Raw genomic sequence first — 26555 nt, 5'->3', positions numbered from 1 at the left:
CAAAAGAGGCAAGTAACCCACATGTGAAACTAACAGAGCATGTGTGAGACCAGCAGAGTACAAAAGAGGCAAGTAACCCACAGGTGAAACTAACAGAGCATGTGTGAGACCAGCAGAGTACAAAAGAGGCAAGTAACCCACAGGTGAAACTAACAGAGCATGTGTGACACCAGCAGAGTACAAAAGAGGCAAGTAACCCACATGTGAAACTAACAGAGCATGTGTGAGACCAGCAGAGTACAGGGAAAATAAGTACAGCAGAGGTGAGATTAGCAGAGTACACGTGAAACCAGCAGAGCATGTGTGACACCAGCAGAGTACAAAAGAAAGAGGCAAGTAACCCACAGGTGAAACTAACAGAGCATGTGTGAGACCAGCAGGGTACAGAGGAGGCCAGTAGAGCTTGTGTGAGATCAGCAGAGTGAATGTGAAAATAGCAAAGAATGTGTGAGATCCACAGGGTACGGGAAAGATCAGTACAGCACAGGTGAGCTCATAACATCTCAGATGAGGCTCACAGAGCACAGGTGAGACCCTCAGAGCACACATGGAACCAGCAGAACACAGGACAGATCAGTAGATTTCAAGTGCAACCAGCAGAGTACAGGCACATCTAGCCGAGCACAGGTGAGACTAGAAATTCTCAGATGACACTAGCAGAAGAGAGGTGAGATCAGCAGAGAAGAGGTGAGATCCGCGGAGCCCTGTTAGGTCCTGCAGAACTCAAGAGAGACCTGTAGAGCAAAGGTAAACAAAGCAGGGCCCAGGTGTGGCCAGCAGTTCTCAGAGATCCCATATGTGACCAGGACCACACAAGAGAAGCCAGCATAGCACAGGTGAGGCCAGCTTAGCACAGGTCAGACCAGCATAGCACAACAGGTGAGGCCAGCATAGCACAGGTCAGACCAGCATAGCACAGGTGAGGCCAGCATAGCACAGGTCAGACCAGCATAGCACAGGTGAGGCCAGCATAGCACAGGTGAGGCCAGCGTAGCAAAGGTGAGGCCAGCATAGCACAGGTGAGGCCAGCTTAGCACAGGTCAGACTAGCAGAGCTCAGGTCAGCCAAGCATAGCACCGGTGAAAGCAGGGGAGTACAGGTGAAACCAGCATCGCATAAGGGAGACCTCTATGGCAAAGATGTGATCAGTAGATGGTACAGATGTAACCAGCGGAGCACATGCACCACCAGCAAGTCCAGCAACGGCAGAGCAACAGAGCAGATGTGAGGCCAGCAGAACACAGGTGAGATCAGGCAATCTAAGGTGCTTCCTGGTACTACCAGAAGAAGACAGGTTAGCTCGAAAAAGCACTTGTGAGCCCAACAGAGCCCAAGTGAGGCACAGATGAGACTAGAAGATCTCATGTGACATTAGCAGAATGAAGGTGAGACCAGCAGAGATGTGGTGAGGTCAGCAGAGCCCTGTTAGGTCCTGCAAAACTCAAGAGACACCAATAAAGAACAAGTGAAGGAAGCAGTGCCCAGGTGTGACCAGCAGTTCACTGGTGCAGCCTACAGGATACAAATGACACTCATCCCATAAGTGACCAAGACAGCAGAGGTGAAGCCAACAGAATATAGGTGAGGATATCAAATCACAGGTTAAGCCAGCAGAGCCCAGGTGAGATCATCAGATCTCAGGTGTGACCAGCAGAGCTCAGGTGAGATCATCAGATCTCAGGTGTGACCAGCAGAATATAGATGAGGACATCAGATCACAGGTGAATTCAGCAGAGCTCAGGGGAGATCATCAGATCTTAGGCGTGACCAGTAGAGCTCAGGTGAGATCATCAGATCTCAGGTATGACCAGCAGAATATAGGTGAGGACATCAGATCTCAGGTGAAGCCAGCAGAGCTCAGGGGAGATCATCAGATCTCAGGTGTGACCAGCTCAGCGCAGGTGAGTGCAGCAGATCTCAGGTGAAGCCAGCAGAGCTCAGGGGAGATCATCAGATCCCAGGTGTGACCAGCTAAGCGCAGGTGAGAGCAGCAGAGCACACGTTGAGCGAGCAGAGTATCTGTGAGACCAGCAAAGTGCAGACCACATGTGAGGCCAGAAGAGCAAAGGTCAGACCAGCAGAACTAAGGTGCTACCTGGTGCTACCAGAAGAACACAGGCTAGATCACTAGGGAGTCCTGCACAGGTGAGACTAGAAGAGATTAGGTGAAAACTCCAGGGTATAGGTTAGATCGTCAGGGCACAAGGGGGCCAGTGAGACAGAGGTGTGATCGACAGATCACAGATGTGACCAGCAGAGCACGGGTAACACAAGCAAGTCTATTAGGGACAGACCAACAGAGACCAAGTGAGGCTAGCAGAGGACAGAAGAGACTGATGGAGCAGAGGTGAGGCCAGCAGAGGACAGAAGAGACTTATGGACAGAGGTGAGGACAGAAGAGACTGATGGAGCGGAGGTGAGGCAAGCAGTCCACAGGTAATATCAGCAGGGCTCAGACAAGACCAGCAGAGTACATGGAAGGCACGCGAGTACATTTTCAACCAGCACAAACAACTGGAAAAGTGAAGGTGTGATTGGCCCAGCAGAAGTGAGGACAGCTCACAGGTCCTCCACACACAACAATAGAGGAATCATCAACAATATTCTTAGAAGAGTCACACTCATTCAGGATCCCACTTCTTCCCTCATCACACCCCGTCTTAAATGCACACTCCTGAATTGTAGATCGGCCTCTGGACACGCAGCGGACATAGCTGACCTCTTTATCGCTCGCGACCTAGACCTGATAAATGCAAACCGAAACCTGGCTAACAGAATCCTCTTCGACACTCATCGACATTCTAGTCGCCCGAATTACAACATCATTAGACTGGACAAGAGTGACAAGACAGGGGGAGGAATCGCATGTATACACCGTAGCAACGTCTCCGTAAACAGAGCCGTATCTCTAGTATTCCCCTCCTGTGAATACATAAGCCTCAACATTAACAGCAACGGCAACCCATTATGCTCTTTACACATTATCTATCATCCACCTGGTGACAAACTCATCTTTACCGAACACCTCATGGACATGGTCACAACGAACACCGATCGACAAAACACCCAAATATTCCTTGGGGACTTCAATCTCCATTGGAACGACCATAGCGACTCAGTGGTGAATAGTCTCAAAAACTTTCTCACCGATCTAGACCTCACCCAAATTTGCAACAGCCCTACACACAATAAAGGTTCAATCTCCAAAGGTGACTCCGTTCATCTTGAATCGATCCAACCCTGTGATTGGTCAGAGCACTATATCATCACCTTCTTTATCAATGAATCAGTGAAACTTAATCCTGTTCAATCCACAAAACCAAAGGTATGGAAAAGAGACTTGAAAAAAACTCAACCCTAACACATTACCTTCTTCCAGTTACAATCTACTTCTGCCCCCTGCTGGCTCCTCCAACGTACATGATCTCACCAACTACTACCTCAACTCTATGACCTCGATAATTAATGAGGTTGCTCCCCTTCAACTAAAGAGAGTGCCCTCGAAAGACTCAAAACCCTGGTACAATAGTCTACTTAACGAAGATAGACGTTCTCTGGCAACTGCGGAACGCAATTGGAGATCAGTCCCATCCGCTAAGCACCTCAAAATTCTAAGGAAAAGAGAAACGCATACTTTAGAAAGATCAAGCGCAGACTTCTTCAGCCACCAACTGGACCAAGCAAGAAACCATCCCAAAACACTGTTTGAGTTAATCAAAACTCAATCTAAGGATGAACCTCAACGGCTACAAGACATAACTCGTACACAACCGACTTGTGAAGAATTCTCTACCTTCTTTAACCTCAAGACTGATAACATCATGAAAGATCTCCTCATTGACCTAAGCCTACACTTTAGTCACCACATCAAAACATCCCCCCTACTCCCAACTTCATCACATCAAACCCCTGCAAAGCTCGACCTAAAAAATGACGCTGCATGGTCTTCCTTTGACACCTACACGGAAGAAGCGATGGGCAAGATTCTCAGTACCCTGAAGCCTTCCAATCACCTCACTGATCCTCTCCCCACAAACGCTGTTAAAGACTTTACCCCATTGCTTCTGCCTCTCTGGACCAAAATCATTAATAGTTCACTTCAACAAGGTTGCATCCCGGACACCCTTAAAGTGGGACAGGTATCACCCATCCTAAACAAACCCACAGCTGACCCTACGGACCTAAAAAACTATCGCCCTATTTCCAATATTCCTACCTTAGCCGAACTGTTGGAAAAATGTGTACACCACCAATTGATAAACCACATCGATCACTTTGAGCTTCTTAACACACACCAATCAGGCTTCCGAGCAGGTCACAGCCCGGAATCAGCTATGACACACATAATTGATGATGCGCTACAAATACTTGATCAGAACGGTACATGCCTACTCATCTTACTAGACCTCTCCTCAGCCTTTGATACGGTAAAACACGAGAACTTGATAGATCTGTTGAATCACAGAATGGGTCTATCTGGGTCAGTGCTTAACTGGTTTACCTCGTTTCTTCAAAACCGGTCGCAAATATTCAAGGTCAACAACACCCTATCCAAACCCATTCCAGTAACGTTAGGAGTTCCGCAAGGATCCTCAAAATCCCCGACATTCTTCAATTTATTAATGAAACCACTTACCGTACTGTTGCAAGCATCTAACGTGCAATATCACATGTACGCAGACGATACCCAACTATACCTTAAGATACACACCATTGAAAACAATAAACTGCTCAAGGCAACGCTTGGGATCACCCAGACATGGTTGGCAGAGAACCATCTCAAATTGAACGCTTTAAAAGCTGAATTCCTCCTAATAGCCCCATCCGCCAAAGTCTCCATCATACATGATTGGTTCAAACATCTTACTGCATTCAACATTCAACAAACCATTGTAGATTCGGCTAAAATATTAGGTATAATAACCCTCGACTGCAACCTCAATATGTGGAAACACATTAGTAATGCAACTAAGGGAGCAAACTTCCAGATTAATATACTGAGGAAGCTGAAACCCTTCCTGCTCGCCAATGACTTCAAGTTGGCAGTTCAAGCTCTATTTATCTCTCGGATGGATTATGGAAGTGTCACCTCCCTAAATCAACAGCACCCGTAAGAGCCTCCATTAATGCTGCAGCGAGACTCATCACTGGCACAAAAAGATGTTCCCACATCTCCCCAGACCTAAAATCCTTGAACTGGCTACCATACGAAGCCAGAATTCACCTGAAAATTGCGTGCATGACGCATAAGGCCATACATTACAATGCTCCCAGATACCTATCACAGAAACTGACGATCTCTGGTGGCATTAGATCCACAAGAAGTGCGGAAAACCTACTACTGAAACCACAAAGATTCAACAAGAAAAAAACATATAAACAATCCTTCTCAGGGATGGCGCCCAGGATCTGGAATCCACTACCTCCAGAAACCTGACTTATTTCCTCCACTGCATCCTTCAAAAAGGAAGTCAAATCGATTCTCATGGAAAAATTCACATGAACATAGACTAAGGAAATCCCGCGAACACTCGCACCTTCACCAGTATTCCTTTTATGACAAGGGTCAACTAGACCACCCAGGCACTATAGTTGCCTTTGCCTTGTCTCAATGGGTCTTCATTGTCTTGCACCGTTTCACTCAATGTTGCACAAGATGTTATGTTTACCTGATCTATCTGCTTTATTTGTTTTGTATATGTAACCTCTTTGTTGTATATATAACCTCTATGGGCCCGATTCACAGAATGAACTTAAAACTCAATCCTAAACTTACTACTATATTGGTATTCACAGAATGCACTTACTACTTTTGGCATTCACAGAATGAACTTACTACTTTTGGTATTCACAGAAGTTAGGATTTTGTCTTAAGTCTGTCTTAAGTCTGTCTTAAATTTGTCTTAAGACAAACTTAAGAAAAAAAATCCTAACTTCTGTGAATGCCAAAAGTAGTAAGTGCATTCTGTGAATACCAAAATAGTAGTAAGTTTAGGATTGAGTCTTAAGTTCATTCTGTGAATCGGGCCCAAAGTTTGTAAAGCACTCTGATATCCGCAAGGGCCTTGTTCGCGCTCTATAAAACTTTCTAAATAAATAAATAAAAATAAATAAACAAATAACCAGCAGAAGTCAGGCACCACCGCCAGAGCCCTAGAGAGGCCAAGAGAGCTCAGGTAAGACCACCAGAACTCAGATATGACCAGCAGAGCTCAAGTGTGAACAGAAGAGCACAGGCAATACCAGAAGAGCACAGCTGACATGCCAGAGCTTTGAGTCGAACAGAAAAGCTCAGGTGCGACAAGGGGAGCACAAGCAACACACACAACTCTCAAATGAGGCTAGCTGTCACCAGCAGGCCTTCCTTAACCCCTTCCGTGCGGGGGGGAATACCCCGATGTGCTGGGGCGGGGGGGCGTACGCAGCACTCCCATGCTCATGACGAGCTTAGCTCGTTATGAGGCACGGCGCTCGTGTGCTCATGACGAGCTGAGCTCGTCATGACCACACCCGTTCCCGTGGAACGCTCAGCACAGCAGGGGAATTATCCCCGCGTGTGAGCGTTCCACGGCTCATGACGAGCTGAGCTCGTCATGAGCACCGGAGCGCTGTGCCTGATGACGAGCTGAGCTCGTCATGAGCACCGGAGCGCTGTGCCTGATGACGAGCTCAGCTCTTCATGAGCACCGGAGCGCTGTGCCTGATGACGAGCTCAGCTCTTCATGAGCACTGGAGCGCTGTGCCTGATGACGAGCTCAGCTCTTCATGAGCACTGGAGCGCTGTGCCTGATGACGAGCTCAGCTCTTCATGAGCACTGGAGCGCTGTGCCTGATGACGAGCTCAGCTCATCATGAGCACCGGAGCGCTGTGCCTGATGACGAGCTCAGCTCTTCATGAGCACTGGAGTGCTGTGCCTGATGACGAGCTCAGCTCATCATGAGCACCGGAGCGCTGTGCCTGATGACGAGCTCAGCTCTTCATGAGCACTGGAGCGCTGTGCCTGATGACGAGCTCAGCTCTTCATGAGCACTGGAGCGCTGTGCCTGATGACGAGCTCAGCTCATCATGAGCACCGGAGCGCTGTGCCTGATGACGAGCTCAGCTCTTCATGAGCACTGGAGCGCTGTGCCTGATGTTGAGCTCAGCTCATCATGAGCACCGGAGCGCTGTGCCTGATGACGAGCTCAGCTCTTCATGAGCACCGGAGCGCTGTGCCTGATGACGAGCTCAGCTCTTCATGAGCACTGGAGCGCTGTGCCTGATGACGAGCTCAGCTCTTCATGAGCACCGGAGCGCTGTGCCTGATGACGAGCTCAGCTCTTCATGAGCACTGGAGCGCTGTGCCTGATGACGAGCTCAGCTCTTCATGAGCACTGGAGCGCTGTGCCTGATGACGAGCTCAGCTCTTCATGAGCACTTGAGCGCTGTGCCTGATGACGAGCTCAGCTCATCATGAGCACCGGAGCGCTGTGCCTGATGACGAGCTCAGCTCTTCATGAGCACTGGAGCGCTGTGCCTGATGACGAGCTCAGCTCTTCATGAGCACTGGAGCGCTGTGCCTGATGACGAGCTCAGCTCTTCATGAGCACTGGAGCGCTGTGCCTGATGACGAGCTCAGCTCATCATGAGCACCGGAGCGCTGTGCCTGATGACGAGCTCAGCTCTTCATGAGCACTGGAGCGCTGTGCCTGATGACGAGCTCAGCTCTTCATGAGCACTGGAGCGCTGTGCCTGATGACGAGCTCAGCTCATCATGAGCACTGGAGCGCTGTGCCTGATGACGAGCTCAGCTCTTCATGAGCACTGGAGCGCTGTGCCTGATGACGAGCTCAGCTCTTCATGAGCACTGGAGCGCTGTGCCTGATGACGAGCTCAGCTCTTCATGAGCACCGGAGCGCTGTGCCTGATGACGAGCTCAGCTCTTCATGAGCACTGGAGCGCTGTGCCTGATGTTGAGCTCAGCTCATCATGAGCACCGGAGCGCTGTGCCTGATGACGAGCTCAGCTCTTCATGAGCACCGGAGCGCTGTGCCTGATGACGAGCTCAGCTCTTCATGAGCACTGGAGCGCTGTGCCTGATGACGAGCTCAGCTCTTCATGAGCACTGGAGCGCTGTGCCTGATGACGAGCTCAGCTCATCATGAGCACCGGAGCGCTGTGCCTGATGACGAGCTCAGCTCATCATGAGCACCGGAGCGCTGTGCCTGATGACGAGCTCAGCTCTTCATGAGCACTGGAGCGCTGTGCCTGATGACGAGCTCAGCTCTTCATGAGCACTGGAGCGCTGTGCCTGATGACGAGCTCAGCTCATCATGAGCACCGGAGCGCTGTGCCTGATGACGAGCTCAGCTCTTCATGAGCACTGGAGCGCTGTGCCTGATGACGAGCTCAGCTCATCATGAGCACCGGAGCGCTGTGCCTGATGACGAGCTCAGCTCATCATGAGCACTGGAGCGCTGTGCCTGATGACGAGCTCAGCTCTTCATGAGCACTGGAGCGCTGTGCCTGATGACGAGCTCAGCTCATCATGAGCACCGGAGCGCTGTGCCTGATGACGAGCTCAGCTCTTCATGAGCACTGGAGCGCTGTGCCTGATGACGAGCTCAGCTCTTCATGAGCACTGGAGCGCTGTGCCTGATGACGAGCTCAGCTCATCATGAGCACCGGAGCGCTGTGCCTGATGACGAGCTCAGCTCTTCATGAGCACTGGAGCGCTGTGCCTGATGACGAGCTCAGCTCATCATGAGCACCGGAGCGCTGTGCCTGATGACGAGCTCAGCTCTTCATGAGCACTGGAGCGCTGTGCCTGATGACGAGCTCAGCTCTTCATGAGCACTGGAGCGCTGTGCCTGATGTTGAGCTCAGCTCATCATGAGCACCGGAGCGCTGTGCCTGATGACGAGCTCAGCTCTTCATGAGCACTGGAGCGCTGTGCCTGATGACGAGCTCAGCTCTTCATGAGCACTGGAGCGCTGTGCCTGATGACGAGCTCAGCTCTTCATGAGCACTGGAGCGCTGTGCCTGATGACGAGCTCAGCTCATCATGAGCACCGGAGCGCTGTGCCTGATGACGAGCTCAGCTCTTCATGAGCACTGGAGCGCTGTGCCTGATGACGAGCTCAGCTCTTCATGAGCACTGGAGCGCTGTGCCTGATGACGAGCTCAGCTCATCATGAGCACCGGAGCGCTGTGCCTGATGACGAGCTCAGCTCTTCATGAGCACTGGAGCGCTGTGCCTGATGACGAGCTCAGCTCTTCATGAGCACTGGAGCGCTGTGCCTGATGACGAGCTCAGCTCATCATGAGCACCGGAGCGCTGTGCCTGATGACGAGCTCAGCTCTTCATGAGCACTGGAGCGCTGTGCCTGATGACGAGCTCAGCTCATCATGAGCATGGATGAGGTTAAGGGCAGAGGGGCCTGCCCCTCATCTTTTTGCAGACATCAATAGTGTCTGCCAAGTTGAGCAAAGGTAAGCCTGACAAACACTCTTAATGTTTAGGTTAGCCAACGAGACATGTGCTAAATGTGCAGGCAACTTACTGCCAGAACTGAACTTTGCAGGGTTGAGCATTTCACAGCCCTATGGGCCTCCTCAGCCCAGCAAAGCACTTGGTGGTCCTCCCCCTCATGATGAGGGGAAGCGTCCCTGGTAGCCACAGACTGGTGTGGGATCAGCAACTCTCACCGACTGCATCCCACTCTGTGACGAGTGAGCGAATGCTGCCTCATCTTATTGGCTGACCCAAAGTCACCAATGAGAGGAGGCAGCAGTCCTAATCCTCCAGGACCATCTGAGGCTTCCCTGCTGCAACAAAAGAACACCGGTACGGCCTGTAAGTTATTATTTTTAATGCTTGGTGTGTGTGAGTACGTGCAAGTGTGCGTGCATGAATGTATGTGTGCGTGTGTGCTGTGAATGGGTGTGCGTATGGGATGTATGACACTACAACGCATGCTTTTACCACGCATGCCTTTACAATGCGGTTTTTACAACGCATGCCTTTACAACGCATAGTGCTTTGGGGCGCTGGATAGTGAATAGTTTAATTTACTATTCCAACTCCAGTCCCCGTGGATAGTAGGGAAGGTGTTGGATAGTAAATTAAATCTATTCCCTATCCTAGAGCGCCCCCCAGCGCAATGCGTTGTAATGGTTTGCGTTGTAAAAGTTGCGTCGTAAAGGCACTGCGTGCTAAAAGTTGTGTTGTAAAGGATGTTTCCCGTGCGTATGTGCTTGTGAATGGTGGGTATACTTGTGCATGCTTGTGAATGCATGGGTGTGAGTGAGTGTGCATGTAGATGGGTGAGTGTATGTGTGCGCGTGGGTGACTGCCCCCCCTCCTCCTGCTCAAATTACCCACCACCACTGCCATTGGTTAATTCCTCACCAGATCAGCCATTACACACGAGGCGAGTAGTTCACAAGAGAGACCAGCAATCTACACTTGAGGCCAACAGTTGACAATTGAAACAAACATCTCACAAGTGAAACAATGATGGTGGCAGTGTAAAACAGCTCTACCACACTGCCTACTGCCTGCAGGGGAAACAACCTTTACAACGCAACTTTTACAACGCACTACCATTACAACAAAACTTTTACAACGCAACATCCATTACATCGCATACCATTACAACGCAACCATTACAACCCATGACACTACAACGCATACCACTACAACGCATGTCATTACAACGCATAACATTACAACGCATAACATTACAACGCATAGTACCCTTACACTATCCAACACTTACCCTACTGTTGCACCCCCTGGAGTTAGAATAGTAATTTTTACCCCTACACTATCCAACACTTACCCTACTGTTGCACCCCCCTGGAGTTAGAATAGTAATTTTTACCCCTACACTATCCAACATTTACCCTACTGTTGCACCCCTTGGAGTTAGAATAGTAATTTTTACCCCTACACTATCCAACACTTACCCTACTGTTGCACCCCTTGGAGTTAGAATAGTAATTTTTACCCCTACACTATCCAATACTTACCATACATGCAATGTAATGTTATGCGTTGTAATGGTATGCGTTGTAAAGGTAGTATGCGTTGTAATGGAATGCGTTGTAAAGGTAGCTTTTAAAAATTCGTTGTAATGGTATGCGTTGTAATGGAATGCTTTGTAATGGATGTTGCGTTGTAAAAAATGCGTTGTAAAGGTATGCGTTGTAAAAGTATGTGTTGTAACATCATACATCCGCCTGCAGTAGCCTCAACGTAGCCCTCTCCCTGTTCTCAATCGCCTTTTAGGCCACATCACCCTCCTGACATATGAGCTGCAGTGTAAACCACAGCCTGGCTGTAGTGTGACTCCTACTCACCTTCATCTGCAGAACAGTTGAGTCCTTTGGCATTCAGGTAGGTGCGGCCCTCCAGGGAGGGGGTGATCTGGGAAGCAGCCATTGGGTTATCGAACTTGCCCTCCTTGATAGCTTTCAAGACAGCTGCCAGAGTCTTGCTGCAGTCCCATTGCGAGGAGTTGTAGTATTGCTCAGACACAAACAGAGCCTGTAAGGAGGGACAAGGGAATCTGGTGAGGTAAGGAAACACTATGACGACCCTGCGTCATGTCCACCTACATCACGTCATATTGTGTCACGTCACCGGAAGTGATAGCATGTCGCGTTGAGCTCTGTTATTCTGTTATAGTATGTTACCCTATAATATTTGTAGTGTTATTCTATGTTATAGTATATGGTATTTATACAGCTTGTTATACTATTTCATGTTAAGTTGTAGCATGTTTGTTATATGATTTTATATTACATTGTTTTGATGTCACTCAGTGACATGTTATGTTTGTAAGTTCTCGGATAATTTGTTATTTTGTTATAGTAGATCATGCTTTAGTTTACCATTTTTCTCCATTATGTGTTATGTTATAATCACACACTATGGTATATTGGGCCTGAGTTTTGTTAATTATTGTTTAATTTGTGTTATGAAACTAATAAAATGCATTATAAAAAAAAATAAAGAATGGAAACATATTCTTCAGATTGTATCTAGATGTCAGGATAGTATACTAATTAAGATAAGACGCACACAAGAAAATAGAAAGGCCTTAGCACATGCTGGAAGAAATCTATAACAAAACACTATTCTGGAACTAAGACGTTGTACCCATGGGTGTAGTACGGTGGTATTACATTTACACTGATCTGGAATGCCAGTGTTTTTAGTAAATCTCCCTCTTTCCTCCGCACAGACGTTCTCATTTACTGGGCCCGAATCACAAAATGAATTTGAGACTCAATCCTAAACTTACTACTATTTTGGTATTCACAGAATGCACTTACTACTTTTGGTATTCACAGAATGAACTTACTACTTTTGGCATTCACAGAATTTAGGATTTTGTCTTAAGTTTGTCTAGACAAAAGTAAGACAAACTTAAGACAGACTTAAGACAAAATCCTAACTTCTGTGAATGCCAAAGGTAGTAAGTTTAGGATTGAGTCTTAAGTTCATTCTGTGAATCGGGCCCACTATATTTTGATGCATGGTAACGCAGAAAGCCTTCGTGCTGCACTGCCGTGCATCAAAATAAAAGGGCAGCATGTTTACAAGATACGGTACAATCCTGTCCTTCTCCCCTGCACTGGTGCACAAACAGCAGCCGTGCAGCAACACGAACACCCTTTCACCATGGTGCAAGAGTGTCTGCGCTGCAGGGATGATTGTTGATGTGCAGGAAGGGATACCTTCCTGCACAAACACAATCCTTAATGTCATTTTGCACCCCCTGATTGACGTGAACCATTCGTCCACTGCATTAAAGTAGTTAAACCTGAAGAAGGGCAGTCGAGTAGGCATGAACATCACAGACCTGCATGGTGGAGATTTGCAAGGACTCTGTAGCACTCAGGAAAGACTTAGGGGCATGTTTATGAGAGGCTTGCGTCATGTTTGCACCACGCATGCACAGGCCTCTAAGTCAGATTCATGAAGCCACGCAAAGCTACTTTGCGTGGCTTTGAATGACTTAAAAAATATGGTATAAGGCAAAGCAGCACAAATCGCAAGGGGTTCCATGGGCGACGCGGTGGGTGTTCCATGGGCGTCGCGGTGGGTGTTCCGAGGGCATCGCGGCGGATGTTCCGAGGGCGTCGTGGTGGGTGTTCTGAGGGCGTCGCGATGGGTGTTCCGAGGGCATCGCGGTGGGTGTTCCGAGGGTGTCACGGTGGGTGTTCCGAGGGTGTCGCGGTGGGTGTTTCGAGGGCGTCGCAGTGGGTGTTTCGAGGGCGTCGTGGTGGGTGTTCCGAGGGCGTCGCGGTGGGTGTTCCGAGGGCGTCGCGGTGGGTGTTCCGAGGGCATCGCGGCGGGTGTTCCAGTGCAACTCCCATGGTTTTTGATGCATTCTCAGATTTACAAGGACTCGTAAACAAGGGGATTTGCCAAAATCGTATTCCTCCGCAGGTGAGGTGTAACGAGGAGAAATATCTTTATTTCTCCTTGTTTTTTTATCTTTCTACATATACTGTGTTCTGCAGCACACATACAAAGAGGAAAACGCCTCTCGTAGCGACGCTAGCCTTCCAAAATGGCACCAGAACAAGGGGAGAGGACAGGAATGTACCGTATTGGATAAATACCCTTTCCCAGTGATGCGTGGTAGTTCAGCAAGGTGAATTGCTGTGCTGCCCTGCGCCACTATTGTCATAAATATTCCCATTCGTTTTGGACGTACAAGAAGAACTTGAATAGTGTGGACCTGGAGGGATGGCCTAAGCGAGCAGTGGCCATTTAAAGGGTAGTGGACGGGGAGAGATCATTGGGAGATAACACGCGGGAGCTGACGGACTGGTATCGGATCTGGATGTCATATGTGGCAGGGCATGTTACATGGAAGTCGGGCCTCATGGTACGTAAGCATGACTGGATTTAACATTAGAGAATGTCTATATACATGGGGCGTGGGAAAGCAGACTGTGGGTATAGTGATGCTGACACATTCTCAGTTTGTAAACTCCATTTGTTTCTGACTCTTAAACTAAGAAGGCAGAGAAGGAAAACTTTCCACCTCCCTGGTGCACATGCCACCATGACTGCAAGGAAAAATGACTTTACAGAGAAAGAAAGAGAAAGAAGCATTCCGCAGCCTTTGTATGTCTTTGAAAGGGGGGCTCTCTACACCTAATTGTAGCAAAGCAGAAACTGAGCATGAGTGACGCCTCTTCGCTCCATAAGACACCATTAGCAATAAAGATATAGGGGCATATTATCAAGAAACAGAGTTAAAATTATCAGCAGAAAACTGCCGCTAAATCGGCGATAATGGGCTTGATAATATGCCCTGGAGAGTTACAATAGAAGCCCATGTTCTGGTGTGGTGTGTGCCAAAGCGGCAATAATTTTAACTCTATGCTTGATAATATGCCCCGTAGGGTATTGGCTCAGGGGTGGGGTTAAAACATGCACTGGCCACTGATGGAGGATGACGAGAGTTGAATTCCGCCCGATGACCCAATGACAGCATAGGTTACTATACATGGCTTGGCATGATAAAACTTAGTGACTTAAAACAGCCATTTTTGGATGGCTAAATCCGTTGGAGACACAATGCATAGGGAAGAGATGAGCAGCTTGGGGATGTGTGATGAAATATGATTGGTGGCGTGTTAACTTTCAGCCTAATATGCATTATCTTCTTCGTTGTTCGCAATAACCATGATCATCTGATACACGTGTTATGTAGATGAGTACTGAAAGAATAAACAACTATATAACTGTGGAATACCAATCACTGGGCCCGATACACAAAGGTAAACTTGGATCAGTAGTCTAAGTTTACGCCTTTCAGTATTCACTAAGCTGAGTTACGAGTAGTATGTTTACGTATGCAATCGGGCGTAGTTTCCACACTCAAGCAGAATCCGGAGCGGAATCTCCCCACTCAGGGCCTGATCTCCGCCCCGAGTGTGGAAAATCCGCCCCGAGCGCAGACATAAAGGGCCTGATTCACAGAATGAACTTAAGACTCAATCCTAAACTTACCTCTATTTTGGTATTCACAGAATGCACTTTCTACTTTTGGCATTCACAGAATGAACTTACTACTTTTGGTATTCACAGAAGTTAGGATTTTGTCTTAAGTTTGTCTTAAGACAAACTTAAGAGAGACTTAAGAGAGACTTAAGACAGACTTAAGAGAGACTTAAGACAAAATCCTAACTTCTGTGAATACCAAAAGGAGTAAGTTCATTCTGTGAATACCAAAAGTAGTAAGTGCATTTTGTGAATGCCAAAAGTAGAAAGTGCATTCTGTGAATACCAAAATAGTAGTAAGTTTAGGATTGAGTCTTAAGTTCATTCTGTGAATCGGGCCCAAAGATACTAGTCGTAACTTATCTTTGTGAATACCGAAAAGTTGTAAATTTCAACTTTTGGTCTAAACTTAGACCAAAAGTCTAACTTTCCTTCTGTGAATCAGGCCCGCTGAGTGTGTGTGTTGACTTGAGGTACGAGGGTGGAGTCTACTTTATCATCACCTGTAAATAAGAGTTTCTCTGACAGCTTGCCTGACTCCCAGCACTCCCCGTCTGACAGAGCATAACTCACTGGAGGAGGAATGAGATGCATCTGCCAGTCTCCTTTTCTCTGAAAAGGCCACATTTGCTTTTCTGGTGAAGGGGGACTACCAGGTGTGAAGGCTCCAAAACAGGGGCGGCTCTTCTGATAAGGCAGAGGAGTGTCACCCCACAGATGTTTGAGCAGGAAAAATAAAATTATAATAACGTGGTTAATATGATTTTTTTTTTTGCAGATTCGGGGCTGGCGGGGCTCGAGGCACAGGGGGAGAAGTGGTTTGCACACTCCAAGTACCCATGACCGCTTGGCGGCCGTCTTGGGACAGTTAAACAGTCATGCGCACTTTGCATGTTCCCCACCAAGCTGCTTTACACAGCTGGTGTTGAACATGCCTGTGAGAAGTTGGCCTGGTAGGGGATGTTTCCAATTCTGGAACCACCTACTACCTGACCAAACAATCCCTTATGGTGTCTGGTTGTAAGTCAACCTTATTAGACAAGCTATCCTAGGGGTAGCATGGACTAAGCAGCCTAAAGGCTTAACTCAAGAGGTCGTGTTAAGCGAGCTGTTTTACCACATACAATCCTGTAATACCAAATGAAAGGACACCACACAAGTATATATTATAAAAATATATGTGTTTATTACTAAAAACAATCCCCAGTATTCTTTATGAATAAAGGGGCACAAGCGTTAAATCAAAAGCACTGTTTAAACATACAAGTTGCACAATTATGGATGAGGGCGGGTGGCCACTCAAACCATATACTAAACAAGTGGTATAAGAGAGACCACTCGAACAGTGGTTAGGCCTAGGGCCTAGGGAATCGCTGGGAGCAGTCAGGACAAGCAATGCTGAAGTCGGGAATGGCCCTCGGGATTCGGGAGATGTGCGGAAAGCGCACGCATGCACCAATGTTAACCAATGGTGCGTAAAAGTCATAGAGTTAAAGTTTAAGGACACTTCCGCTGAACCTAGAGGAACAAAACTTAACACACAGACCCTAGAGGTGTGCACCAGTGTGGGAACACCGGCGGAGCAAAGTTACCTCACCCACAGGAAGTGGGTGCACAGGGTCGAAGTGGCGTCGGGTTTTGACACGCAGGCTCTTGGTGCTTGAAGCTGAAAGGGCTGCAGGCGGGTTAAAGATGAAGTGTCCGGTGGAGTCCAAGGGTGGACTCAAGTCGTAGAGTACCTGAAAGCAGAGGGGACAGAGTCTGGGTCACTCAGCAGTGACCAGGGTGGAACCAGGACGGAACCAGGCAATGTCGGGCGCAATCAGGTGGTCGTCGAGGAGCTTCTCTCCGCTGTCACGTGGGCTCTGGGGCATCTGCGACGTCCAGGAGCAGGTCACGATCTGTCCCACGCAGGCTCTCACCGTCGGTGCAGTCGGCTTCAAGTTTGGAGCAAACAAGCCTTGGCAAGAGCAATCCACGCGGGATCGGAAGATTGCTTCTCACTCGGACCAGGAAGGTCAGAGTCGGGGCTCCTTTTCAGGGGAGCTGGTGTGGATCTGGAGCAACCAGATTCACGAGTCTTCTTAGGTAGTTCGTCAGCACAGGGACCACTAGCCAGCTGGCAAGTGACCGGGCCAACGCGTTGAGCCAAATAGAGCCAAAGGGCCCCACGCAGCACTCGTCGAGTGTGGAGGGCTGAACTTCGGCTCAGGAGCAGCTCAGGGTGGGGGCTTCTCAAACCCCGGTGCACAGCTTCGAGGGTCACTCGTGGGCTGCACGGTCAGCGTCTCGTGGTCAATTCAAGATGGCGTGCCCCACGCTTCCGGTCGCCTCCACGGGTCTCAGCTCTGCAGGGACTGTGGATCGGGCTGTTGGAAGGCAGGCAAGCTTGATCTCGTCGATCTCAGTCGCTCGAGTTCCGGCGGGAACTGCAACTAAGTAGACGTCGAGGGCTGGATGGTGCCTGCTGCTGCAGGGTGGTCACTCCTTGACCACAAGGGAGATTCTTCGGGCTTCCACGTTGAGATGGAGGTCCAAGGGTCCAGAGTTTCGTTTCTAATGTTTCTTCCAGGAAATCTGATGTGCATTGGCACTGCTCCCACTCTTATTCCAATCTGGGGGGCGTGATTACCTGCTAGGTCCCCTCCTATGGGTGGGACCCAGGAAGTGGGTGGATACACCCCCTTCCTTTGATCCAGGCCGCCCTGGCACGAGGGCTGGAGTGCCCCAGAACCGGTTTGGCCGGATTATGCAAGGGGCAGCCTTGTGCGCCCCAGGCAGTGTCTGGTTTCTTTCAAACCTCCCTGCTACAATCCACTATCTCCTGTCTGGAGGGTGGTGACACCCTCCTGTGACAGGAAACCCTTTGTCCAGGCCCCATCTGCTGAGTCTCGGTCAACTGCAGGGGTCCAGACATTTGTCTGTGGCAGAGGCATCCATTTTGTGGATGTTAAGGTCTTTGGAGAAATTAACCGCATTTAGTAAAGGAACATGTCTTACCCCTCTAGAGGGGTGGAATGACATCCCCGTCGCCAGAACTGGCGAGGGTATGGTATTCCAAATCGTATGACACCTTACACGACATGTTTTGATAAAGCCAAACCAAAGTTGCTATATAACCGCGAGGATTATAAGGCACTTAATAGTATATGGTATGGCATTATCCTGAAACAGCTTAGGGAGTTGTTCCCGTCAGCTGAAGACAGGCTCAGCTCATGCTAGAGCTCCATCTCACATGAAACCACGCACCCTGCCTCCAGGATTGATGAGGCCTTCCATAGGAGTGGCTCACAGGTTTACATGTGTCCAGATATAGGTTTAGATATAGGTATACTATACCTAAGCAAGGGGTGATTACACCACCTTGCCCCAGCTGAGTGATCAGCCAGTTGTGTCAATTTAAGGACCAGCCAGGGGTGGCAAAAGATATGCTGCAGCCCCTGGTAGGCCTTGGTGGCCCCTATGCCCTGGGCACCTATAGTGCATTCTACAGGGGCTGACAAGGAGTCCATTTCCAATTGGTATGTGCCTATAGCACATGTGTCATTAATTTAGTGAGAGAACAGCAGGCTGGGGGTCTGATCAGCAGGCCCACAGCCTCAGTAGTCGAAAACCAGTGAAGCAAAAAGCAAAAATTTGGGGTGACCATAGGATAGCAGACCCTACTCTCCTACACAACCCCCCCCCCAAACGCAGGGACATTAAACTAACCTTGACCAGATAAGTCTTCATGTTCTAAGTGGAAGTACCTGGAGAGACCATCTGCATTACCATGGTCAGTCCCTGGGCGGTGCTCCACTGTAAAGTCCATCCCCTGTAGGGAAATGGACCACCTGAGCAGTTTGGGATTTTCACCCTTCATCTGATTTAGCCACAAGAGGGGCTTATGGTCTGTCTGCACCAGGAAGTGAGTTCCAAACAAGTAGGACCTCAACTTCTTTAATGCCCAAACCACAGCAAAGGCCTCCCTCTCAATGGCTGACCAACGTTTCTCTCTGGGAGTCAGCCTCCTGCTAATGAAAGAAATAGGCTGGTCTTGACCATCTTGATTAAGTTGTGAGAGCACAGCTCCCACCCCCAACTCAGAAGCATCTGTCTGAACAATGAACTGTTTGGAGTAGTCAGGACTCTTTAGGATAGGTGCAGAGCACATGGCCTTCTTCAGGTCATCAAATGCCTTCTGACAGCTAACTGTCCACTGAACCTTTTTTGGCATCTTCTTGGATGTCAAGTCATTTAATGGTGTCACTATAGACCCATAGTTTTTCACAAACTTTCTGTAATACCCAGTCAGGCCCAAGAAGGCTCTGACTTGTGTCTGGGTAACTGGAGGAGCCCAGTCCTGTATGGCCTGGATTTTGCTTTCCAGTGGTTGAACCTGGCCTCCACCTACTAGGTGGCCCAGGTATACAACCTTACTCTGCCCTATCTGGCACTTTGTGGCCTTGATAGTTAGGCCTGCCTTTTGCAGGGCCTCCAAAACTCTCTTCAGGTGGATCAGGTGATCCTCCCAGGTGGAGCTAAAGACAGCAATATCATCTAGATAAGCTGCACAAAAGTCATCCAACCCAGTAAGGACTTGGTTCACCAACCTTTGGAAAGTGGCAGGTGCATTCTTCAAACCAAAGGGCATTACCACAAACTGATAATGTCCACTAGGGGTAGAGAATGCTGTTTTGGCTTTTGACTCCTCAGCTAGTCTGATTTGCCAGTAGCCAGCTGTCAGATCAAATGTGCTCAGAAACTTGGCAGAAGCCAATCTGTCAATGAGCTCATCTGCTCTTGGAATGGGGTGAGCATCTGTCCTAGTGACAGCATTGAGACCCCTGTAATCCACGCAAAACCTCATTTCTCTCTTTCCATCTTGGGTATGAGGTTTTGGCACCAGGACTACTGGGCTGGCCCATGGGCTCTCTGATGGCTCAATCACTCCAAGCTCCAACATCTTTTGCACCTCAGCCTTGATGCAATCCCTGACATGATCAGGTTGCCTGTAGATCTTATTCTTGACAGGCAGACTGTCACCAGTGTCCACCACATGGGTACACCAGTCAGTCTGGCTGGGTGTGAGTGAAAACAAATGCCTGTGGGCCTGCAAAACTTGTCTGCAGTCCATCTGTTGCTGGTCAGTGAGGCTGCCTGCCAAGGCTACTCCATCAACTGAACCATCATCAGGGTTCTGAGAAAGCAGGTCTGGGAGAGGGTCACTCTCTTCCTCCTGTTCCCCATCCGTGGCCATGAGCAAGCTCATGTCCTCCCTGTCCACAAATGCTTTCAAGCGATTCACATGGATTACCCTGTGAGGGCTCCTGGGTGTTCCAAAGTCTACCAAGTAGGTGACTTCCCCCTTCTTCTCAATAATAGGATAGGGTCCACTCCATTTGTCTTGGAGTGCTGCTGGAGCCACTGGCTCCAGTACCCATACCTTCTGTCCTGGTTGGAACTCTACCAGCACAGCCTTTTGGTCATGCCAAGCTTTCTGTAATTCTTGGCTGGCCTCCAGGTTTTTGGATGCTCTTTCCATGTACTCAGCCATCCTGGAGCGGAGACCAAGTACATAGTCCACTATGTCTAGTTTGGGCTTTTTGAGAGGTAACTCCCATCCTTCCTTCACCAAACACAATGGACCTCTCACAGGGTGGCCAAACAAAAGTTCAAAAGGGCTGTAGCCAACCCCCTTCTGTGGGACCTCTCTGTAAGCAAAGAGCAGGCAGGGTAAAAGAATGTCCCATTTCCGCCTGAGCTTCTCTGGTAATCCTTTTATCATGCCTTTAAGGGTCTTGTTAAATCTCTCCACAAGCCCATTGCATTGTGGATGATATGGGGTGGTAAACTTATAGTTTACTCCACATTCCTTCCACATTGCTTTCAGATAGCTGGACATAAAATTGGTGCCCCTATCTGATAGTACCTCCTTAGGAAAGCCCACTCTTGAGAAAACTGCAATGAGGGCCTTTGCCACCACAGGTGCTGTGGTGGTCCTTAGGGGAATAGCCTCTGGATACCTGGTGGCATGATCCACTACCACCAGTATGAATCTGTTCCCAGATGCTGTTTGGGGGTCCATTGGACCCACAATATCAATTCCAACTCTTTCAAAGGGGACCCCCACCACAGGTAGTGGTATTAGGGGGGCCTTTGTTGTGCCACCTGACTTACCACTGGCTTGGCAAGTGACACAGGAGCGACAAAACTCCTTGACATCCTCTGACATGTGAGGCCAGTGAAAGTGTGAGACAAGCCTGTCCCACGTCTTGTTCTGGCCTAAGTGTCCTGCAAGGGGAATATCATGGGCCAAGGTAAGAAGGAACCCCCTAAACTGCAGAGGTATGACCAACCTCCTGGTCATGCCAGGCTTGGGGTCTCTAGCCTCTGAGTAAAGGAGTCCATCATCCCAATACACAGTATGGGTACCTTTGGCATCCCCAGCAGCCTCAGCAGCAGCCTGCTGTCTGAGGGGTTCAAGGGAAGGGCAATCTAATTGAGCCTGCCTCAGGTCTGCCCTTGAGGGTCCCCCTGTCCCCAGAAACTCAACCTGGTCAGGTTCAAGCTCCTCAGAGACAGTCTCCTCTTGGACTGCAGAATCAGTTTCCTCTGAAACTTGATCCTCAACCTGGGGCAAGGTGGAAGGCTGGGCCTTTCCTCTCTTGCTCCTTCTCTTGGGTTGTGGCTGGTCTATTGTTTCAAGATCCACCACTGGTTCAGGAAGGCACTTCTTAGCCTGAGCCCTTGTCATGGCAAGGACATGCTCTGAAATCCCTAGCATTTCTGCATGAGTCCTGTACTCCACTTCTGACCATGCTGAGCTTTCAAGGTCATTGCCTAACAGACAGTCTACTGGTAGGTCTGCACTCACCACAACCTTCTTTAGGCCATCAACCCCTCCCCAGGAGAAGTTCACAACTGCCACACTATGGGAGGTAGTGGAGTTGCTGGCGTTGGTTACTAGGTAGCTCTCACCTAGTACAATCTGTCCAGGGTCCACAAAGTCAGGTGTCACCATTGTGACACTGGCACATGTGTCCCTGTATGCTTGAGCCAGTTTCTCATTAATTAAGGGAGTCTGCCTGTATTTGCCCAGGTTAGTGGGGCTTACTGCAGTGGGCAACTCAATGTCCACATCATACAGGAGAACTGCCTGTGTAGGGATTCTGACTAGGCCAGATCCTACTTCAATACCCAGGGTCAACCCAGCTACACCCTTGGACTGTGTTCCACCACTGCTTACTGTACTTGGGGTTGCAGTTGCTTTAGGAGCTGTAGTGGTGGGAACTGGATTTGCCTTGGTGCACTCACTGCCCCAGTGTGAAACTGATTTGCAGGTATTACACCAAGGTGTCTTTGGACCTTTGTTCTTCTTCTTCTTGTTACCATTCTGGGAACCACTCTCCTTACTATTAGTTTGGGGGCCTGAAGACTTCTGGTCTTTTTCTTTATCTTTCTGATTCTGATTACCACCCTTCTGGTCTGTTTTCTTCTGGTCACCACCTTGGTTCTGGGGTTTCTGCTTAATCCTTGTTCTGACCCATTTGTCTGCCTTCTTTCCCAATTCTTGGGGAGAGGTCAGATCAGAGTCAATAAGGTATTGATGCAACAGCTGGTTTGTACAGTTATTAAGGATCTGTTCTCTCATTATAAGATTGTACAATCCTGTATAGTCTGAAACTTTACTTCCCTGCAACCAACCCTCCAAAGCCTTAGTGGCACACTCAACGAAATCAGTCCAGTCTTGAGTCTGTGCTTTTTGGGTGTCTCTGAACAACAACCTGTATTGCTCAGTGGTTAGGCCAAACCCTTCAATAAGAGCACTCTTCAAAACAGAGTAGTTTTTGGCATCCTCAGGTCTAACTGTGAGGAGCCTGTCTCTCCCTTTCTCAGAAAAGGAGTACCACAAAATTGCAGCCCACTGATTCTCAGGAACCTGCTGTACCATGCAGGCTCTCTCAAGAGCAGTCATCCATTTGTGGATGTCATCCCCTTCTTTAAAGGGGGGCACAATTTTGGTCAGGTTTCTATTGTCATAGGCCCTGTCTTTTTCTCTTGGAAAATTGCTGCCACCAGTGACATCTAAGCCACTTAATTTCTGCTCTCTTGCCAAGGCAAGTCTAGCTTGAGCCAAGGCTACCTCCTCCCTCTCTATCTGGAGTTTGACAGCCCTCATTCTGGCCCTATGCTCTAACTTTTGAGAAGCACTCATGCCTCTCTGTGATTCTCTGGAGGCACTAGAAACATGAGAGTCCCCTGAGGGAGATCTCACTCTTCTGTTGCCTGGGAGAATAACATGTTGGGTTCTGGGGAGGTGCTGGCCCCCTCCATTCCCCAGTAGGTCCAAGTTGGCCTGGCTAAGCCTGGCAACTGGAACCTGGCTACCCTGTTCCTGAACTTCTAAGTCCTCAACATCTGAGTCCTCATCTAAGTCATCATCATCCTCCTCTTCAGGGGGATCAGTGACAGGGGGGTTCCCTCCACTTCCTGTGTCTAGGGAAGCTGCCTTTGCCTTCTCTAAGTCATCCTGTTCTAGGATTTCTACCAGGATTAGGCAGGTGGGGCTTCTGCCCCTTTTGAACCCTCTTGCTTTGCACAAGGCAATCAAGTCTCTTCGGGTTAGTTTGTCATATCCAAAAGTTGCCTGGGTAGGGTCAACTGTCACAGGATTAGACCCTGAGGCTTTTCCTGTGTCAGACATGGTTACTAGTGAGGTGTAAGTGGTGCACTTACCTACACTAAGTGTTTTCCTACTGTACCTTGCTAGTTAGTTGTAGTCAGGGTGTGCTAATCCCTTCAACCTACAACTACTAAGTTCAGTAGAACTTAATATGCTAAGCTTTTGATTTATATGTACCTAGAGGTACTTGATGTGATCTTTCAATTTGATATAAAGATTGCAATGGTAAAACAACAGCAAGCTCAAATCCGCACCGCTGCTCACCAATGTGAGAAGTTGGCCTGGTAGGGGATGTTTCCAATTCTGGAACCACCTACTACCTGACCAAACAATCCCTTATGGTGTCTGGTTGTAAGTCAACCTTATTAGACAAGCTATCCTAGGGGTAGCATGGACTAAGCAGCCTAAAGGCTTAACTTAAGAGGTCGTGTTAAGCGAGCTGTTTTACCACATACAATCCTGTAATACCAAATGAAAGGACACCACACAAGTATATATTATAAAAATATATGTGTTTATTACTAAAAACAATCCCCAGTATTCTTTATGAATAAAGGGGCACAAGCGTTAAATCAAAAGCACTGTTTAAACATACAAGTTGCACAATTATGGATGAGGGCGGGTGGCCACTCAAACCATATACTAAACAAGTGGTATAAGAGAGACCACTCGAACAGTGGTTAGGCCTAGGGCCTAGGGAATCGCTGGGAGCAGTCAGGACAAGCAATGCTGAAGTCGGGAATGGCCCTCGGGATTCGGGAGATGTGCGGAAAGCGCACGCATGCACCAATGTTAACCAATGGTGCGTAAAAGTCATAGAGTTAAAGTTTAAGGACACTTCCGCTGAACCTAGAGGAACAAAACTTAACACACAGACCCTAGAGGTGTGCACCAGTGTGGGAACACCGGCGGAGCAAAGTTACCTCACCCACAGGAAGTGGGTGCACAGGGTCGAAGTGGCGTCGGGTTTTGACACGCAGGCTCTTGGTGCTTGAAGCTGAAAGGGCTGCAGGCGGGTTAAAGATGAAGTGTCCGGTGGAGTCCAAGGGTGGACTCAAGTCGTAGAGTACCTGAAAGCAGAGGGGACAGAGTCTGGGTCACTCAGCAGTGACCAGGGTGGAACCAGGACGGAACCAGGCAATGTCGGGCGCAATCAGGTGGTCGTCGAGGAGCTTCTCTCCGCTGTCACGTGGGCTCTGGGGCATCTGCGACGTCCAGGAGCAGGTCACGATCTGTCCCACGCAGGCTCTCACCGTCGGTGCAGTCGGCTTCAAGTTTGGAGCAAACAAGCCTTGGGAAGAGCAATCCACGCGGGATCGGAAGATTGCTTCTCACTCGGACCAGGAAGGTCAGAGTCGGGGCTCCTTTTCAGGGGAGCTGGTGTGGATCTGGAGCAACCAGATTCACGAGTCTTCTTAGGTAGTTCGTCAGCACAGGGACCACTAGCCAGCTGGCAAGTGACCGGGCCAACGCGTTGAGCCAAATAGAGCCAAAGGGCCCCACGCAGCACTCGTCGAGTGTGGAGGGCTGAACTTCGGCTCAGGAGCAGCTCAGGGTGGGGGCTTCTCAAACCCCGGTGCACAGCTTCGAGGGTCACTCGTGGGCGGCACGGTCAGCGTCTCGTGGTCAATTCAAGATGGCGTGCCCCACGCTTCCGGTCGCCTCCACGGGTCTCAGCTCTGCAGGGACTGTGGATCGGGCTGTTGGAAGGCAGGCAAGCTTGATCTCGTCGATCTCAGTCGCTCGAGTTCCGGCGGGAACTGCAACTAAGTAGACGTCGAGGGCTGGATGGTGCCTGCTGCTGCAGGGTGGTCACTCCTTGACCACAAGGGAGATTCTTCGGGCTTCCACGTTGAGATGGAGGTCCAAGGGTCCAGAGTTTCATTTCTAATGTTTCTTCCAGGAAATCTGATGTGCATTGGCACTGCTCCCACTCTTATTCCAATCTGGGGGGCGTGATTACCTGCTAGGTCCCCTCCTATGGGTGGGACCCAGGAAGTGGGTGGATACACCCCCTTCCTTTGATCCAGGCCGCCCTGGCACGAGGGCTGGAGTGCCCCAGAACCGGTTTGGCCGGATTATGCAAGGGGCAGCCTTGTGCGCCCCAGGCAGTGTCTGGTTTCTTTCAAACCTCCCTGCTACAATCCACTATCTCCTGTCTGGAGGGTGGTGACACCCTCCTGTGACAGGAAACCCTTTGTCCAGGCCCCATCTGCTGAGTTTCGGTCAACTGCAGGGGTCCAGACATTTGTCTGTGGCAGAGGCATCCATTTTGTGGATCTTAAGGTCTTTGGAGAAATTAACCGCATTTAGTAAAGGAACATGTCTTACCCCTCTAGAGGGGTGGAATGCCATCCCCGTCGCCAGAACTGGCGAGGGGATGGTATTCCAAATCGTATGACACCTTACACGACATGTTTTGATAAAGCCAAACCAAAGTTGCTATATAACCGCGAGGATTATAAGGCACTTAATAGTATATGGTATGGCATTATCCTGAAACAGCTTAGGGAGTTGTTCCCGTCAGCTGCAGACAGGCTCAGCTCATGCTAGAGCTCCATCTCACATGAAACCACGCACCCTGCCTCCAGGATTGATGAGGCCTTCCATAGGAGTGGCTCACAGGTTTACATGTGTCCAGATATAGGTTTAGATATAGGTATACTATACCTAAGCAAGGGGTGATTACACCACCTTGCCCCAGCTGAGTGATCAGCCAGTTGTGTCAATTTAAGGACCAGCCAGGGGTGGCAAAAGATATGCTGCAGCCCCTGGTAGGCCTTGGTGGCCCCTATGCCCTGGGCACCTATAGTGCATTCTACAGGGGCTGACAAGGAGTCCATTTCCAATTGGTATGTGCCTATAGCACATGTATCATT

At 49.1% G+C, this 26555-nt stretch overlaps 1 protein-coding gene across 1 annotated transcript in view; it reads right to left on the bottom strand.

Moving 5' to 3' along the window:
• The window catches only part of LOC144819490 (transcobalamin-1-like), an 89612-nt gene that overhangs the window by 15710 nt on the left and 47347 nt on the right, over nt 1-26555 (bottom strand). Inside the window, exon 6 of the mRNA XM_078677374.1 lies at nt 11345-11531. Coding sequence (XP_078533500.1) covers nt 11345-11531 — 187 coding nt within the window. The remainder of the gene's footprint in view (nt 1-11344; nt 11532-26555) is intronic.

The sequence above is a fragment of the Lissotriton helveticus genome, chromosome 1_1, assembly GCF_964261635.1.
Source record: "Lissotriton helveticus chromosome 1_1, aLisHel1.1, whole genome shotgun sequence".
Taxonomy (NCBI): domain Eukaryota; kingdom Metazoa; phylum Chordata; class Amphibia; order Caudata; family Salamandridae; genus Lissotriton; species Lissotriton helveticus.
The sequence above is the reverse complement of the archived record's forward strand: the minus strand, read 5'-3'. Positions and strand labels throughout refer to the sequence as shown.